The 16,740-nt window shown below is 44.1% G+C and overlaps 3 protein-coding genes across 3 annotated transcripts; 2 read left to right on the top strand and 1 right to left on the bottom strand.

Annotated features, from left to right (window-relative positions):
• Positions 496 to 5,032, top strand: LOC8084032 (protein trichome birefringence-like 28). The gene is made up of 4 exons (XM_002467993.2): positions 496 to 1,855; positions 2,323 to 2,703; positions 2,825 to 2,983; positions 4,185 to 5,032. Exons 1-4 carry the CDS (start codon positions 1,074 to 1,076, stop codon positions 4,555 to 4,557), a joined length of 1,695 nt encoding a protein of 564 aa, XP_002468038.1. The 5' UTR covers positions 496 to 1,073; the 3' UTR covers positions 4,558 to 5,032.
• Positions 9,456 to 10,714, bottom strand: LOC8081432 (BTB/POZ and MATH domain-containing protein 1). The gene is made up of 2 exons (XM_002465371.1): positions 10,609 to 10,714; positions 9,456 to 10,546 (listed from the first exon to the last, which is right to left on the bottom strand). The coding sequence occupies exons 1-2, from the start codon at positions 10,712 to 10,714 to the stop codon at positions 9,456 to 9,458; spliced, it is 1,197 nt and encodes a 398-aa protein (XP_002465416.1).
• LOC8081431 (BTB/POZ and MATH domain-containing protein 1) lies at positions 11,188 to 12,300 on the top strand. The gene has a single exon (XM_002467992.1). It carries the CDS (start codon positions 11,188 to 11,190, stop codon positions 12,298 to 12,300), a length of 1,113 nt encoding a protein of 370 aa, XP_002468037.1.

Raw genomic sequence — 16,740 nt, 5'->3', positions numbered from 1 at the left:
GTGACGTAATCGCTCCCAGGTCCCAGCCAGGTGAACACCTGCCTGGTACTGTGCTTCAGTCGAGTCGCCATTGCTTCCCTTTCTCGCCATCTCGCTAGCTCTTTCCCACCCCAGGCGCGACAGCCACAGTCCACCCACTCTATAAACAAACAAATACATCCTCGCGACCATACTACAATACAGCCCGACCTACATCCATCCCGTACCCAAGACGAAAATGAGAGGGAGAGAGAGAGAGTAAAAAGTATGGAGAACAAGCAACAACTGAATGCAGGAATACATACGTACACACCAAGAAGGCAAGAAAAGGAGATGGCGATGGGTGCCGGGATACAAGTATAGAACACACGTTGCTGACTTGCTGTTGTGGTTACATGTATGTACAACAGCAGCTTAACCTCCAAACCCCATATGGAAGCTTTGCAAGCTTGCATGTTACTCCTTTGACCCACACCCCAGTACCAGTAGTAGGCCAGTCTCGTTCTCTCAGTCTCTCTCTCTCTCTATAACACCTAAGAAGGAGAAGCAACGTGAAGGATGAGGAGGAAGGGAGCTAGACAATGCAAATGCAAATCCTAATCCTAGCGCTAGAAAATAGTAGAGGAGAGTGTTGTTAAGAAGTGTTGGTGGAGGAAGAGATCCTGCAACCATAAAAGAAGAAAGCAGGCGAACCAAACCAAACATACCAAAGCCAAGCAAAAGAAAGCCACGCCATCCAACAAAAGCGCACCAAACTCGTAAAGTGATCGGCGTCGTATATAGGGAGCGGCAGCCAAGGCCATCGAGAAGGACAGCGGAGGGGAAGAAGGCACGCAGCCGCAGGCCGCAGCAAGCAACAGCTGCGACTGCGGCGAGCAGGCTAAGCTAAGCTAAGCTAAGCGACCTCCGTTCCATCGCCCAACAGGCTACAGAGAGTGAGGAAGAAGAAGCAAGCAAGCGTTGTTTTCGCTCTCTCCATCGATCGACCTTTCGTGGGTGCGCACGCCACGCCAGGCAGCGGCGGCGGCGGCGGGGTGGGACGGTGACCGGTAAGTCTGTATAATATAAAAGCGCGGAGGCCACGCACAGCGGAGATGCAGCAGCGGCGCAAGTCGGTGTTCGCGTCGGCGCCGTTCGCGATGAAGCAGGCGGCGCTGGGAGCCGGCGTGGCGGCGCGCAAGAACGGCGCGCCGCTGTCGCTGGCGGCGGTGGTGTTCGCGCTCTTCGTCTTCGCCACGTTCCTGTACAACGAGGACATCAAGTCCATCACCGACTTCCAGTTCAGCTCGGGCGCCATCCGCGCCAAGTCCCCCGACCTGCACCTCCTGCAGGAGGCACAGGCCGCCGCGCACGCCGCCGTCAACACACTGGCCAAGCGCGGGGAGGAGGTCATCGTGCGCGTCCTCGAGGCGCCCGTGTCGCAGTCGCAGGCGGCGCCCGTCAACACCACCACCAGCGTCGTCGTCGTCAAGGCCGCCGCCGCCGCCGCAGCAGCAGCAGCAGCAGCAAAGGCCAATGCCAAGGCCAACGCGGTGGTGGACGTCGGGCAGGAGAAGGAGAGGGACGTGACGCTCCCGACCGTCACGGGCGGAGGCGGCGCCGACGAGGCTCGGCGGCGCGCGGACGAGGAGGTCGCCGAGAAGGCCGCGTCGGCCAAGGCTGCGGCCGCCACCGCCGCGCTGCGGACCGTGGTGAGCGTGCCGGAGACGTGCGACCTGTACCGCGGCAGCTGGGTGTACGACGAGGTGAACGCGCCCGTGTACAAGGAGGGCGAGTGCGAGTTCCTGACGGAGCAGGTCACCTGCATGCGCAACGGCCGCCGCGACGACTCCTACCAGAAGTGGCGCTGGCAGCCGGCGGACTGCGACCTCCCGCGGTACGTTCTCTGTTTCTCTCTGATCTGATCCGTTTGCTCCCATTCGCGCCGCCCGGAGATCATCGTCGGTTTCAGAAACCTCCCCTGATGCCGGTTTGTTTCGGTTTCGACCGTTTTCTGCTTCTCGTGTCCTCCACATGACAGGACAAGTAGTACACTGTTCTATAGAAAACCAAAAACAACAACAAAAAAAAAAAGGGGACACTACTCCTATACTCTTCTTTAAAGCGTGATCTTGTAAGAACACGGAAATTAATGGTCAGCGCGTCAGATACATTAATGTCGTAGAGCGTTCGAGATTTGCGCATGAAGAGTGGAGTAGGACTACTGTGGGAGTGGGACGCAGGACTGTACTACTGTCCGTTGCGTTTATGCGCACCCGTACGTGGGAGTTCGAATCAGGGACGTCAAAATCTTCGGTTTTCCAACCGAGAAACCGACGCATGACGAAGCGTACTATAATGCAGGTTCGACGCGCGGTTGCTGCTGGAGCGTCTTCGCAACAAGCGGCTGATGTTCGTGGGTGACTCGCTGAACCGGAACCAGTGGGAGTCGATGGTGTGCCTGGTGCAGTCGGTGATCCCCAAGGGCAAAAAGACGCTGACAAAGTTCGTCAACGGCGGGTCCAGCAACGTGTTCTACGCGCACGAGTACAACGCGACGGTGGAGTTCTACTGGGCGCCCTTCCTGGTGGAGTCCAACTCCGACAACCCCAAGGTGCACAGCGTCCCCGACCGGGTCATCCAGTGGCACGCCATCGCCAAGCACGCCCGCAACTGGGTCGGCGTCGACTACCTCGTCTTCAACACCTACATCTGGTGGCTCAACACGCTCGACATGAAAGTCCTGTGAGTAGTAGTACGACAGCTGCTGATGCTGATACTGATGCTCGTGCTGATGATGATCTATATATGGCTGACATTATTGTTTTTGTTTCGGTAATAACAAAAACGAAAAAAAAAATGACAGGAAGGGGTCCTTCGACCAGGGCTCCACCGAGTACGTGGAGGTGGACCGCCCCGTGGCTTACAAGGAGGTGCTCAAGACGTGGGCGAAATGGGTGGACCGGAACATCGACCCCAACAGGACGACCGTCTTCTTCATGGGCATGTCGCCCAACCACATCACGTACGTCGATCGTAAGCCACGTTTTTATTTTTATTTTCCCCCCTCCGCATGCACTAGCTATAGGACTTTCGGTATATGTGCATTTTAATTTTATTTCTCCGTAACGCAAGCACGTGCACGGTTCCTTGAGCATTTGCATTGTTGCATGCATTATTAATTGGTTTACCAAGAGGGGGGATCCGATCCGTCGGCCAGAACGTACTGCACGGGCGCACGGCTTAGGTGCACCACACCAAACGGCGGCACGCACAGTGACACGGCTCAGTCAGTTTAGGTGGCAATCAGCTAGTGCTGCCTTTGCGAGGAGAAAGAAAACTAGTGATAGTGACGACGGTGAATTAGATCGTACACCTTGCTAGCAGCAGCGACACCTCTGCTTTGCCTGATCAATTAGGTGCCGATCGACGAGATAAAGACCAGCGAACCTTCAGAGGTGTACCACAAGCTAGCTAGCTAGCTAGCTAGCCGACGTACATTAATCCAGTCGTGTTGTAGCAGCATGGCATCTGCTCAAAGAACTTCCTGCGAAAATTCAGGGTCACATGCCTCAGAAAAGATGGCTGGCGTAGGTGTATAACAAGTTGGAACGTGATCGATTGACACCAACCACGTAGAGATATAGCTAGCTAGAAACGCATATTACGAAAATCTAGGTAGCATTGCAGCCCCATTAGCGATTACGACGAGAAACGCTGTTCCATTCCAAACAAAGATACGTGTAGAGAGTGGGAAGATACGGTGATGAAGGTGGATCATACAAAACTCGATTCAGGCCCACACCTCTATGTGGGCCCACCAACCTAAGAACAAGAGCAAGCATACGATTCCAGTTTCCCGAGCCCCACGCCGGGATACACCTGTGCCCCAGTCCGCTGGTTGTGCCCGTAAACAAGACCACGACAAAGATTTGGACCAGCCTCGCCATTGCATCCTAGCCTCCTTTGTTTTTTCCTGGAAATGATTGTTAGCATTACTATTAGTCTATTACGCAAACAGATCCTTGCCGTGGATTGGAGCCTCGATAAAGATGGGTGTGGGACGACCAACGCGTCACATGCTGTGATATCTTGCATCATCACATCAGAGTATCTCGATCAGGGACGACCGAATAATCTTAGTACTCGTGTGCATGTGCATCATCCCGTCCGTCTCTGAAACTGAAACTGAAAAGAGCTAGTATGCATGGAATGGTGCACTGCAGGCCTGAGGCGTGGGGCAACCAGGGCGGGATCAAGTGCGCGATGGAGACGCTGCCGATCACGAACCGCAGCGCGTCGCTGGACGTGGGCACGGACTGGCGCCTCTACGCGGGTGCGCGGGAGGTGCTCCCGACGCTGCGCCGCGTCCCCGTCCACTTCGTCGACATCACCGCGCTGTCGGAGCTGCGCAAGGACGCGCACACCTCGGTGCACACGCTCCGGCAGGGGAAGCTGCTCACCCCGGAGCAGCAGGCGGACCCCAAGACGTACGCCGACTGCATCCACTGGTGCCTCCCGGGCCTGCCCGACACCTGGAACCAATTCCTCTACGCCCGCATCGCGTCCAGCCCATGGCCCGCCGCCCACCAGCAGTAGGACCTGCTGCGCCTTCTTCTTCTTCTTCTTCTTCTTGCTCCGCGGGCCGGACGGCATCTGGCGGACGACACACGGGCCTGCTGGGCTGGGCTCTCCGGCGGTTCTGCTCGAAGCTGAGCCCAGGACAAAGTTGCATTGACAAAAAAACAAGGGATGGGATGCTCGCCATCTTTGTTTCTTTTTCGCTTTTTTTTTTTACCAGTTTTTCTTTTGGTTGCGTAAAGCTGTTGTGCCCTGTTGTTAACCTTCGATTCTTTTGTCGAACGAAACAAGTGGGAGGTCTAGGATGCCTAGGAGAAAGCAAAAGCTGAGTATGCATCGGATGTAATGTAATGTAAGGGGGGGAAGGGAAGCAAAGCGGGGGTACATGTAAAGAAGAATTTTTTGTGTTACATTTTATATGCCGGCCAGTGCACCCAAGGTCAAGAGAGGTATAAAGATTACCCTCGTAGTACGAGGTGCATTTGTTCTTCAATCATGGCGAATCTTGTGTCTTATTTTTAGCTATTACTACTACCCATTCCCCTACGAGGTGTGCAAGTGACCAAACAGTTTCAGAAAAAAAAAGCAGGAGAATGACCTACTGTGCACGCCTCTCTGAAGATGAAAGCTACTAGCTGAAAGCAGGCCGGACAAACTTCCCAACGCTGGAGGAACGCATAGCAATAGCATAGCTTCCCTTCCTCTACGTTCTCTCTGTTCGTCCGGCTGAATTTTTAGTGATGCTGAATTGTTATGAGAGAAAAACAATGTTGCAAGAAAAAAAGTAGTGACTAAAAAGTTCAACCGAACAGGAATCAACCACAAAAACGAAAGGATTCCGACCGCATTCATTGAGGCAGTCAGCCTGAGCTGCAAAATATAGGTCAAAAACAAGCAGAGGGATTAACCTTTATTAATTGGCTCTGTTCGTTTGAACTTATCTGTCGAATCTGTCAGTCATTCAGTAGTATTTTTTTTATAACAAATTAGTAAACAGTATTATTAGTCATAACTTATCCGTCGAATCAAAGTATATTGCCGCATAAAAGACAGTCTCGTTCGCAGGAACCGCCAAACGCACTGCATATAACTAGATTCCTGGTTGCGATCATGTGATGCTCCAGCATCTGCTCGTGCCATATTGAGTGAGTCCCTTGTTAGAATTACTTAGGGTTAATTGCAGGCTCTGAGTGCCTAGCTCACTATTAGAACACCTAGGTGCTTATTGATCAGGATCTCTTAACCATATCTTAGATCAGGCATGAGTCAGTTTCAGACAAACCAAATTCGTTGTGTGGAAAGGTGTTAAAGGGCCGGTATTTTCAAAAAATAGATTTTCTGTTAGCATCTAGAAGAAAAAGCATGCCAACCAGACTTAGCGTGCAATCATAGCGGGAAGAGAGGTCTTGAAGAATGGGCTCTTGAAACCAATTGGGGATGGAAGTTCCACAAGCATATGGCATAACCGGTGTGCCAGTTTATCCGCAAGTGTCCCTGGTGTGTGATCTTTTGACTCCGAGTGGTGGATGGAATGACGACCTGATCAAGCAACTGTTTGCAGATATTGATGCTCATGCTATTTTGCGGACACCGATTAGGGGAGCAGAGCAGGAAGCTTAGTCCTAGGAGTCGAGATACATGGTACCTACACTATGAGATTGACTTATAGGTGTCTATACGATGAGCATTGACACTAAGGAGATCAAGGAGTGGCGTCAGCTTTGGGTGGATCTAACATGGAAACGTATCTAGCAATTATTTGTTCCCGGAAGGTCCGTGTATTTCTAGTGGCATGTGGTGAATGGGTTCTTGCGGCCAAAGAAATGTCTTCATAAAAGACATATTGAGCATGTGCCAAACCGTGACATTTGTGGCGCAGAGGAGGAATCCATCAAACATGTTCTCATGGATTGTACAGTGGCCCGATGTGTTTGGGATCAGGCTCATGTACTGATGGGCACAAAGATGTCGAGGCTACATCCCCAGACATGGGCATGAGACTTGGTTGATTTGAATTGCTATCCAGAGTAGACTGTAACAATCTTCCTATGTGGAATGTGGTCTCTGTGGATGGCGAGGAACAGAAGGAGATATGATGAGCCGGGTATTCCTATGAAGAAGGTTGTCGAATGGGCCAAAGATATACAACATTTGAATTGTGGCAACTCTCACATATGATCAAAGACAATGGGGTATCGAGGGTGCTGCTCGGTGACCACTGCCCGTGCTTGACCAAATGCAATGTTGACGCCTCTATCGTCATGGAGGAAGGACGTGGAGCGACTGGAGTTGTTCTTAGAGATCAGAGTGGGCACACCTATGGGGTCCGAGCATGGTGGTGTGATCACTGCCTTAATGCCTTGTCTTCGAAGGCAATGACTTGCCGCAATGAAGTCCACTACACCATAGAATGAGGGGTGCGGCAAGGCATTAAGGCAAGGCTTTAAGTTAGATTCCAGATGTAGCGAACGACCCGACAATTAATGCAGGGCTGACTGTCCACTCTACTCCCCCGCTCCTCTTTTTCTTGTTCCTTACGTCACCATACAAAAAACAAAATATTTATTTTAAAATACTATAATTTGTAAACGATGTGTCTATTTTTTAATTCCGCATGTGTGTTCAACGTGACAAGGCGAACAAAACTAGACCCCAATTTCATATATTTCGAAGAATTTTATTTTTTAGTAGCAATTTATGTATATTAACTTATAACATATAATATGCTCTTAACTTATTCTGCAGTTATGTTGCTAACCTATTCTGCTAAGTTGCACTGTGTAACTTATGTTTATGTAGAATAACTTTTATAAAAGCAAAACTTTGTATATACACTAATATATTATTTTGGTAACTTATATACATAAGTTGTATTGTGTAACTTATATAATCCCTCTATTCTAAATTACTACCTCCGTCCACAAAAGAATGCTAACTAACTTATTTCATTAACTTGATGTACATAGTTATATATCTAACTTGTGTTTTCATGTGTATACCATCTTAACTTATTTGATGAACTTACTGCATTTAGTTTCATGTGTTATCACATTATATTAGATAACCATGTTAGTATTTGCTATTAACTAAAGTGTTTCTTCTAGTCAACTTTGTTATTTGAATTTATTATTTTACACATTATATATTTTGCATATCTTCCAATTAAAAATATATGGATGCTGAATATCATAGTTGTATAAGTTATGCAAATCTATTATGTAACTTGTTATGTAGCTTCGCATTATCTATATGGAAGTTGTTGTGTAATATAAGGTGTAAAAGTTAGTTTTATTTTACTCCTCCATCCTTTTTAAAATCTTTTTTTCTATGTTCCCAAATGATTAATATCTGAAAAAAAAGCCAATGAAACGTAAAGAGAATGCTATTCTCGCAACGGTTTTAATAATATAAATTTTGCGCAAAAAGAAAAAGATAACGTTGTGTAACTTAAAATTACTAAGTTAATCTTAAAAGTTATGCTGTGTAACTCAGTTTTCTAAGTTATGCATGTGGTTTTTTAAAAAATGAAAGTAAAACTACCGTCGCTCGTGTGGCTGCATACGAAAAGAAAAAAAGTGCACACAATGTCCGCCCGAAAGAAGTCTCGGAGTCGCGTGTCTCTAGGTCCGTCTAAAAATGGTATCATGCGGTATCGAGTGCTTTCCTAAAAAGAATAGTTTGATTGGTCGGAGATCGTTTGCTGAATTCGTTTCAAATAAACGTTCGTGAATTAGTGTGGTCGAGTGCAGCGTCTACTGCTGGAGACGGATTGCCAGGTGTTTGTTAACATGTGGGAGAATCGTCAGTACCAAAACTCTAAAGTTGGCCCTATCTTACAGAGATCGAGGACTTGAGCCGGAGCTTAGTTGATTTCTCTTTTATTTTCTCTAGCAGAACTTGTAATAGATTAGCTTATAAATGTACAAAATTAGTATTCCGTTCAAACCCAGTGGAGGAGTGGCTTGTACCACAACCAGGCTTATGGGTATCATAGAATCCGATTGTAACCATGTTTATGATCAATGAATGAAGCTCGTTGTTCTAAAAAAAGATTATCTGATATATCAAAGTGTGTGGCCTATTTTACATCATAAATATTTTTTCTCGACAATTATTATAAGTCAATTAGTAATGAAGATTCATGTGCTACTTTACGGTTTAGATTGTTAGGGAAAATAAAAAATGCCCGCGCTTCTTTCTAGTTAGAAAATAATTACCTCTTATACTGTATAATCACTCTAGCAACTAACTACAACGTTCATTAATTTGGCTCGCGTGAAAAAAAAGAACGTGTGTAGACTATTTATATTGATGGTTTATGCTTTGCTTCCGTGTGACAGGCTAAATGTGAGTCATCTATGTTTCAAATCTGTGTGTTAATTATAATCATAGCTACGTCAATTAAACCGAGTGGTCTTTTGTAACGCTCTGGCCCAAAAGATAGCTAAGGCTCACTCTAACTCTTTTGCACTTTTGTTCTCGCTTCGTGTAAAAGGATCGATTCAGAGTTAACAGCCTCCTAGGTCTAGGCTTTTAAGCTCGTCTAGCGTTCGTTCCGTTTCTGTATGAGACTAAACTGAGAATACTGTGCCAGTGCTACAATGTCGTGAATTTGGTCTAGCCCAACTGGCCCAATAGATTAGGTCTCACGTCGTCCCCCATCCGTTTCTTTTTGGGGAGGGGCGCATCTCTTTAGTTGACGACCTACAACCACACCCAACTTGACAAAAAAACTATATCAATATATTCATGAAAAAAATACTATGCTAATATTATGTGTGTGTGTATGTGTGTGTGTGTGTATATATATATATATATATATATATATATATATATATATATATATATATATATATATATATATATATATATATATATATATATATATATATAAGAAACATAGAACAGTGAAAGGTTCATACAAAACTGGTTCCACTATAGAAACTTGTGTTTGACAGCATTATCTTTACTTGATCTTTCTGGGCAGCAGCTGAGTTTTTCCATGGTTGAAGCCTGATATCTATGCTGTCACATTGTCTTCCCTTATTCCCCAATAAAATTTTTGTCCTTTCCCTTTCACGAGCAACAACGTTGCAAATTAGGTCATTCAAAATACCAGGACAGCTTTTGGTTAAATACCGAAAGTCATCCGTTTCCATGAACTCCGCTAGAGCTGTCGAGGAACCTAGCAGCTCCAAACATGCCTTCTTGAGACTATGGCAATAGTGATTCTCGGCTAGCACCAAATTGGTTGTCACGGAACCCATATCAATAATGCCATGGCACAATCTATCTTCACACATCAGCTTCAACCTATCCAGGCCATACCTTTCCGCCGCAACGAGCAGATGTTGAGCGATTGCCGCCTCATTCTCTTGATCTATCTCTGGCCAACTGTCTGTGTAGATGAAAGAAAGCATAGCCTTGAACACTTGTGCATCCATGTCGTTGATCGTTATTGCATCTGGGGTGGTGCCCTCGTCCTTGCAGGTTGACGTCCTAAAGAGCTTTATCTTGAAGATCGGCGACCGTGCCGCGAGCACTAAACGGTGCGCGGCGAACGTCTCGCCACCGACTATGAACTTTACATCGGAGCCTAGTTTGCTCGAGAGGAGATCGCCGTAATGCCGGTGTATGTCCGACGGCAGTGGCACTAATTTGACAGACGACGACGACGACGACGCTTCTTGCTTGGTAACAATAATAATGACATGCACACCAATGGCGAAGCAGTCGTCCTTGAGATGTTTCGATTCCTCGAGATCCTTTCTCAGGATGAAGTTGTCGAACCCAAAGGAGCTACTACCAGGTGAGAAGTTGAACGCTTTGGTGGTATGGGTGTGGTACGGCACCGGCTTCCCATCTTGGTCAAGTAGGCTGAACGTGATCTGTGCCGCTGACACGGTCTCGTCGACGACGTCTTCGAGAACGAGGTAGAAGGAGATGTAGTCCGTGCTGTTGTCGCTGCTTCCCCTGCGACGGTAGTTGATGTGCCAGGTATGGCCTCCTGCGTTGAACGGAAAAGAGCTGAGCGACCTGTAACGGTTGGCACTCAGAGTGCTGGAGTACCCGCGCCGTCGATCTTGAGAACGTGGTTGGCTCGCGTCGTTACGGCCGTAGAGGCGGACGATGGCGCCGGACCATCGCCGGTATTGGAGGCGAGGGTCGTCGCCATCGTCAAGGGAGGACGACGTAGGGAGGAGCTTAATTAATCTCGTTCATCTTTCCTTTCTTTTTATAAGGGGTAATAAACTAGCTACAGGGAGGAGACAATAAGGATTCGTTTACCAAGGATCCCTTTCCTTTTGGATTTTTTTGACAGAACCCTTCTTTTTGGATTTTGTTCTGCAAACAAATCTTGGATTCACTTTCCTTCTTTGCTTTTCTTTGCACTCGTAAACTAATTATATCCTAGTAGTAAACTAGTAGTAAATTATTTAGGCTCACGGTAGGTACCCACGTGCATACAAAATGAAAGGAAAGGTCTATCATCAGTAAAACGGAAAGGTGAATCCAAAATGGCAGTTCTCCGAGCACGCAATTGGAGTTGGAAGCTAACAACCGTGCGGGACATTAATTAAATTGCTTCTTCGTCCCGTTCCCAGATTCCCTATCAAAATTGGACGATCATACGTACATCGTCCTGCCATGACGACGACCCTCGCCTCCAGCGACGGCGATGTTCCTCCACCGTGGTCAATTATAGTAGCACGCGGCGACGACGATGCTCCTCCACCGCGGTCCGCCTCCACAATTGTAGCAGCACGAGCCAACCGTGTACTCAAGATCGACGGGTATTCCAGCACATTGAAAGCCAGAACGCTCAGATCTTTTTCCTTCAGTGCAGGAGGCCATACCTGGCACATCAACTATCGTTGCACGGGAAGCAGCGACAACAGCAGCACCGACGACGACGACTACATCTCCTTCTACCTTGCTCTCGAAGACGAGGTCGACGAGCCTGTGATGGGGCAGGTTACGTTTAGCCTACTCGACCAGAACGGCAAGCCAGTGCCGTCGCGCACCCGTACCACCCGTCTGTTTAGCTTCTCACTTAGTGACTCCTTTGGCTTCCAAAATTTCATTAGAAGGAAAGATCTAGAGCAATCGGGATATCTCAAAGACGACCGCTTCGCCATCAGTGTCCATCTGGTTATCACCAAGGGGTCGCCTTCCGTCAAGGTACCACCATCAAATTTGCACTGTCATTACGGTGATCTCCTCTCAAGTAAACAGGGCACCGACGTTGAGTTCATTGTCAGCGGTGGTGAGAGATTCACGGCACACCGGTTAGTGCTTGCGGCACGGTCACCGGTCTTCAAGGCGGAGCTCTTCGGGCTGATGAAGGAAGGCACCACGACAGATGCTATACAGATTGATGATATGGACGCACAAGTGTTTGAGGCTCTACTTATCTTTATTTACACAGACACGTTGCCAAAGATAGACGACGAGGAAGACGAGGCAGCAATGGCTCAACATCTGCTCGTCGCATCCGATATGTATGGACTGCAGAGGCTGATGTTGATCTGCGAAGATAGATTGTGCAACCATATCAATGCAGACTCCGTGGCAACCATGTTGGTTTTGGCCGAGAAGCACCACTGCGTACGTCTTAAGGAGGTGTGCTTTGAGTTCCTCAGCGCCTCAACGGCTCTAGTCGAGTTCACGGAATCAAGTGACTTTCTGTATTTTATACAGAGCTGTCCTAGTGTTTTCAAGGATCTGATTTACAATGTCGTCGCCGCTCATGGAAAATGAAATATATTTTCCTTAATTTGGTGAATGATGGAAGGAAAATTGCTTCAATCATGATTCGACTGTTCGGAAAGATCAAAGATTTTATATGCTGTTAAAACACAAATATCTGTGTGGGTCAGGCGTTCCTATAACTATAATAACCGTTTAATCCAGTTTTGTGTAGCCCTTTGACCATTTGGTTTTGCAAAAAATGTTGCCATTTTTTACATTTCTTTATATATCTCAACACAAGATTCATGCATGGTACATATGACTACTACTCTGTAAGAGCATCTCCAACTATTTTGCAATAGTTCATTTCATAAATGAGAGAGTTTGTCAAGTCCCAAATAAATATGACAAAGATGAAAAGAGACAATCTCCAATGGTTTGGCATTAATCACTTGGCAAAAAAGAAAATCTGGCGACGGTAGAAGGGAGTAGTCGAACGACCACGAGTGGGGGCGACAGATTTCGCGCGAGGGACGTGATGCCAAGAGCGGAGAGGCTTGACATATATGGGAGTCCTTCCCCTCTACTCCCTCTGTCGCAAAAAGAGTGACGTTTTTTTTACTTTCAGACATCGTGTTTGACCGCTCGTCTTATTCAAAAATTTTATGTAAATTATAAAATAAATAAATCATTAGTAAAGTATATCTAATGATAAAATAAGTCTTAACAAAATATATAATATTTATGTAATTTTTTTGAATAAGACAGATGGTCAAACAAGATGTCTGAAATTCTTTTTGGGACGGAGGGAGTATTTGCCAAGTTAACAAAATTGTAAATCTCAGGCCTTGTTTAGTTCACAAAAGAATTTCAAGATTCCCCGTCACATCGAATCTTTGGTCACATGCATGGAGCATTAAATATAGACGAAAATAAAAACTAATTGCACAATTTACCTGTAATTTGTGAGATGAATCTTTTGAGCCTAGTTACTTCATGATTAGACAATGTTTGTCAAATAAAAACGAAAGTTCTACAGTAGCCAAAAACTAAAAATTTTGCGAACTAAATAAGGCCTCAATTGGCAAACCGTTGGGTAGGTGTTTTTTAGATTTTATTACAAATACATGAATGTAAAGCCTATTTGCCCCTGGTAACTGGCTGATCTTTTGTTGAGAGACTTGTAAACGTACGTGCACATGCAATGCACGTTCCACAATACCTATAGTTAAGCATTTGGTGATTATGAACCGGTGTACAGGGGTGTATGGCCGTGCCGGTACAGAGCCCCAAATTTTTGGGGGCCTCAAAACTATAGCTAAAATTAGTAATTTTGTTTATACAATAGCTAATCAGTAATTTGGGGGGGGGGGGGGTGGGGTGGCAGCTGCTTGATGTTGCGGGCTAGACGAAGTCTGCGAGATCGGAGGCCATCAGCGTCGCGACGTCGGCGAAGGCAACAATGGCGGCAGCACGACACACGAGGCAGCGGCGGCACTCCATGACGACTAGGTGGTGGTAGGGCCTCCGGCCAACGCTGGAAGGAGTGAGGCTAGGGCCTTGTTTAGTTCACCTTAAAAATCAAAAAGTTTTTAAGATTTTCCGTCACATCGAAATTTGTGTCACATGCATCAAACATTAGATATTTAGCTGTAAATTACGAGACGAATCTTTTGATCCTAATTAGTCTATAATTAGATAATATTTATTACAAACAAATGAAGGTGTGAGAACAAGGCCATAAGACCGCCGCGGGAAGGGGCAAGGAGGCTAGTGTGGATGCCAGCAGCGGAGGAGAGTCAGCATGGGAAAAGACCAGGCCGATGCTAGGAGAGGTGGAGGGTAGCACAAGGAGGTTTCTACGAGGTGGCATCGGGAGGGACGAAGGAGGCCGGTGGCGGAAATACCGAGCCTCTACTAGCGATGTCGGGAGGTACGTGGATAAGGATAAAGTAGAGAACTGCCAGTGTGTTGCATCTGTTTTTGTTGTTTTTCTTTTTCTTTTTTGTTTTTTTCTTGCGTATTTTTACTGTATTTTCCTTTGCCGGCTTTTTGTTTTTTTATATTTTTATTTTTCCGTATAACCATAAAAAACAAATGATACATCTAATATTATGGGTATTTGAACCTTGACTCTTTTCTCATAAACAAACATTAGCAATAAAGTTAATGATAATATTTAGTTAATAAAACCTATTCTTCTTAGAAACAGGATCAATCATTCTAAAAAAATGAGAGAAATAGGATCAATCAATGATTCCACATATTAAATTGTAAAACTAAAACCATAAGCAACTTGTTATTGAAACTAATATAAATAAATGTATGTATAAATTATACATGTACATCAGTGTAATCCTAGATATGACTTATACTCAAGATGTGTGTTAATACAAATTAAAACAAATCATTCTAGCAGCAACAGCGCAGAGTCTAACTCTAAGATGTATGGGTTTCCATTGCAATGTATGGATACGACTCAAGGTAAAAAAAATATCACGTGGATGGTCCACCCGCTCGCAGGAGAGGGCCGGAGGGGAGAGGAGGAGGTAAATAAGGTCACCCTAAAAATAAAAAAAAATTAAAATTTTTCGTCACATCGAATCTTGTGGCACATACATAAAGCATTAAATATAAATGAAAATAAAAACTAATTACATAATTTGTCTATAAATCACGAGACGAATCTTTTAATGCTATGATTGGACAATGTTTGTTAAATAGAAACGAAAGTGTTACAATATTAAAATCCAAAAAAAAATTGATGTAAACAAGGCCTAAATATAGAAACTAGGAGAGGGTCGCGCTAGCCGGGCGTGGATCGATCGTGCACCGTTTTCTATCTCTTATACTAGTTTTAATAAAACAATTAATAAATCTTTCCCTATTACTTAATCATCAAAATTTCAGTCTGCCTCCCTCTCTGTCCGCCTTCGTTCCGGGTGAAGAGAAAAATAAAATAATTTTTTAAGGTTCCTAATACAAAATTTTATATACACATTAAATAAAGAAACTATAGAAACCTAGGTGCAAAACCTCCTCCGCCTCCTTCGGCAACAGGTGGAAGAGAAAAAACAAAATAAAATATTTTCTAGGGTTTCTAATGCAAAATCTTTATACAAATCAAATAAGAAAAGTATAGGAGCCTATGTGCAAAATGTTTACCCTATTAATTTACTTTTTTTATTCTTTACGGTTGAAAATTGATAAATACGTAGTAATTCATAGAAAAATCCAAAAATTATAAAACAAATTTTGTTCAGCTCCACATATGTGGATCCATGCAGTAAACAAAAAATATCATAAATTTTAGTACATTTTTTTACTGGAGATGCTTGCCTATGCTTTTTAGTGTAAAATTGATTAGTTGTAAATTGATAAATACGTAGTAATTCATAAAAAAATCTAAAAATTACAAAACAAATTTTGTTCAGCTCCACATATGTAGATCCATGTAGTAAATAAAAAATATCATAAATTTTAGTACATTTTTTTGCTGGAGATGCTTGTCTATGCTTTTTAGTGTAAAATTAAAATTGTAGTATCTGCTCCGATTGTTATGAAAATTTTAAGGTAGCTTATTTAATGTTATGCTTGATTTATGGTAAAAATTTTAGCACTATTCTTGCATATCTCACTAATTTACTAATTTACCTAAATTTATGCTTGAGGATGCTTCCACTACCTTTGCATGATGTGTTATTATGTCATATGAACACTTCATAAGTCTACGTATTCATAATCCACATACATTTAACTGATATATCATATTTCATAGAAATTCTAATCTAAATAAAAAAATAAAGCTAGCAACAAACTTCTCATGTTTTAATATAATATTAAGGTATATTAAGAGGTAACATTAGAGTAAGACAAGGTTTGATTAATTTCTATTTTTATTATTAAATAAATATATCTTCGACGTACATATTATTTTAAATATTAACTATGTAATACCATAGATGTCATGGTTATTAATAAAATAAATTATAGACTTTAAATTTATAAAAATAATAAATATAAATTGATATGTAACATCTATTTGATATTTTTCTCCCGTTGCAACGTACATATTTGCTAGTGTAAGTAAAATTTACTCTGGCTGTTTTATTCCAGGATGCTTTTTTGATTTTCCATTTAAAATAATGTCTAGCTACGTAGTATATAGTATTTCTATCTCATGGTATATATAGTAATTATTTCTTCTTTTCAAGATTTTACTAACTGTCCGCTTGAGTGTCCTCGTTTTTGCTAACCAGATCTTCCATGTTCTCATCTTCATCCTCATCTGAGTCTTGTAATTCCTTTCTTCGTAAAAGTTGAGAGCAGGGTGTCTAGTAGTAATTATTTCTGTTCAAAGCAGATATGAGGAGCAATTTTCCTTTTGTAGAATTTTACATCTTAATTATGTACGTATCTGATCTGAGTCCGTCCCCATGCATGCATGGAACGTATATTTATAGAGACATTATTTCCATTTGCGCTGGAGAAACGATTTCTTCTTAAATT

This window comes from Sorghum bicolor, chromosome 1, assembly GCF_000003195.3.
Source record: "Sorghum bicolor cultivar BTx623 chromosome 1, Sorghum_bicolor_NCBIv3, whole genome shotgun sequence".
Lineage (NCBI taxonomy): Eukaryota > Viridiplantae > Streptophyta > Magnoliopsida > Poales > Poaceae > Sorghum > Sorghum bicolor.
The sequence above is the reverse complement of the archived record's forward strand: the minus strand, read 5'-3'. Positions and strand labels throughout refer to the sequence as shown.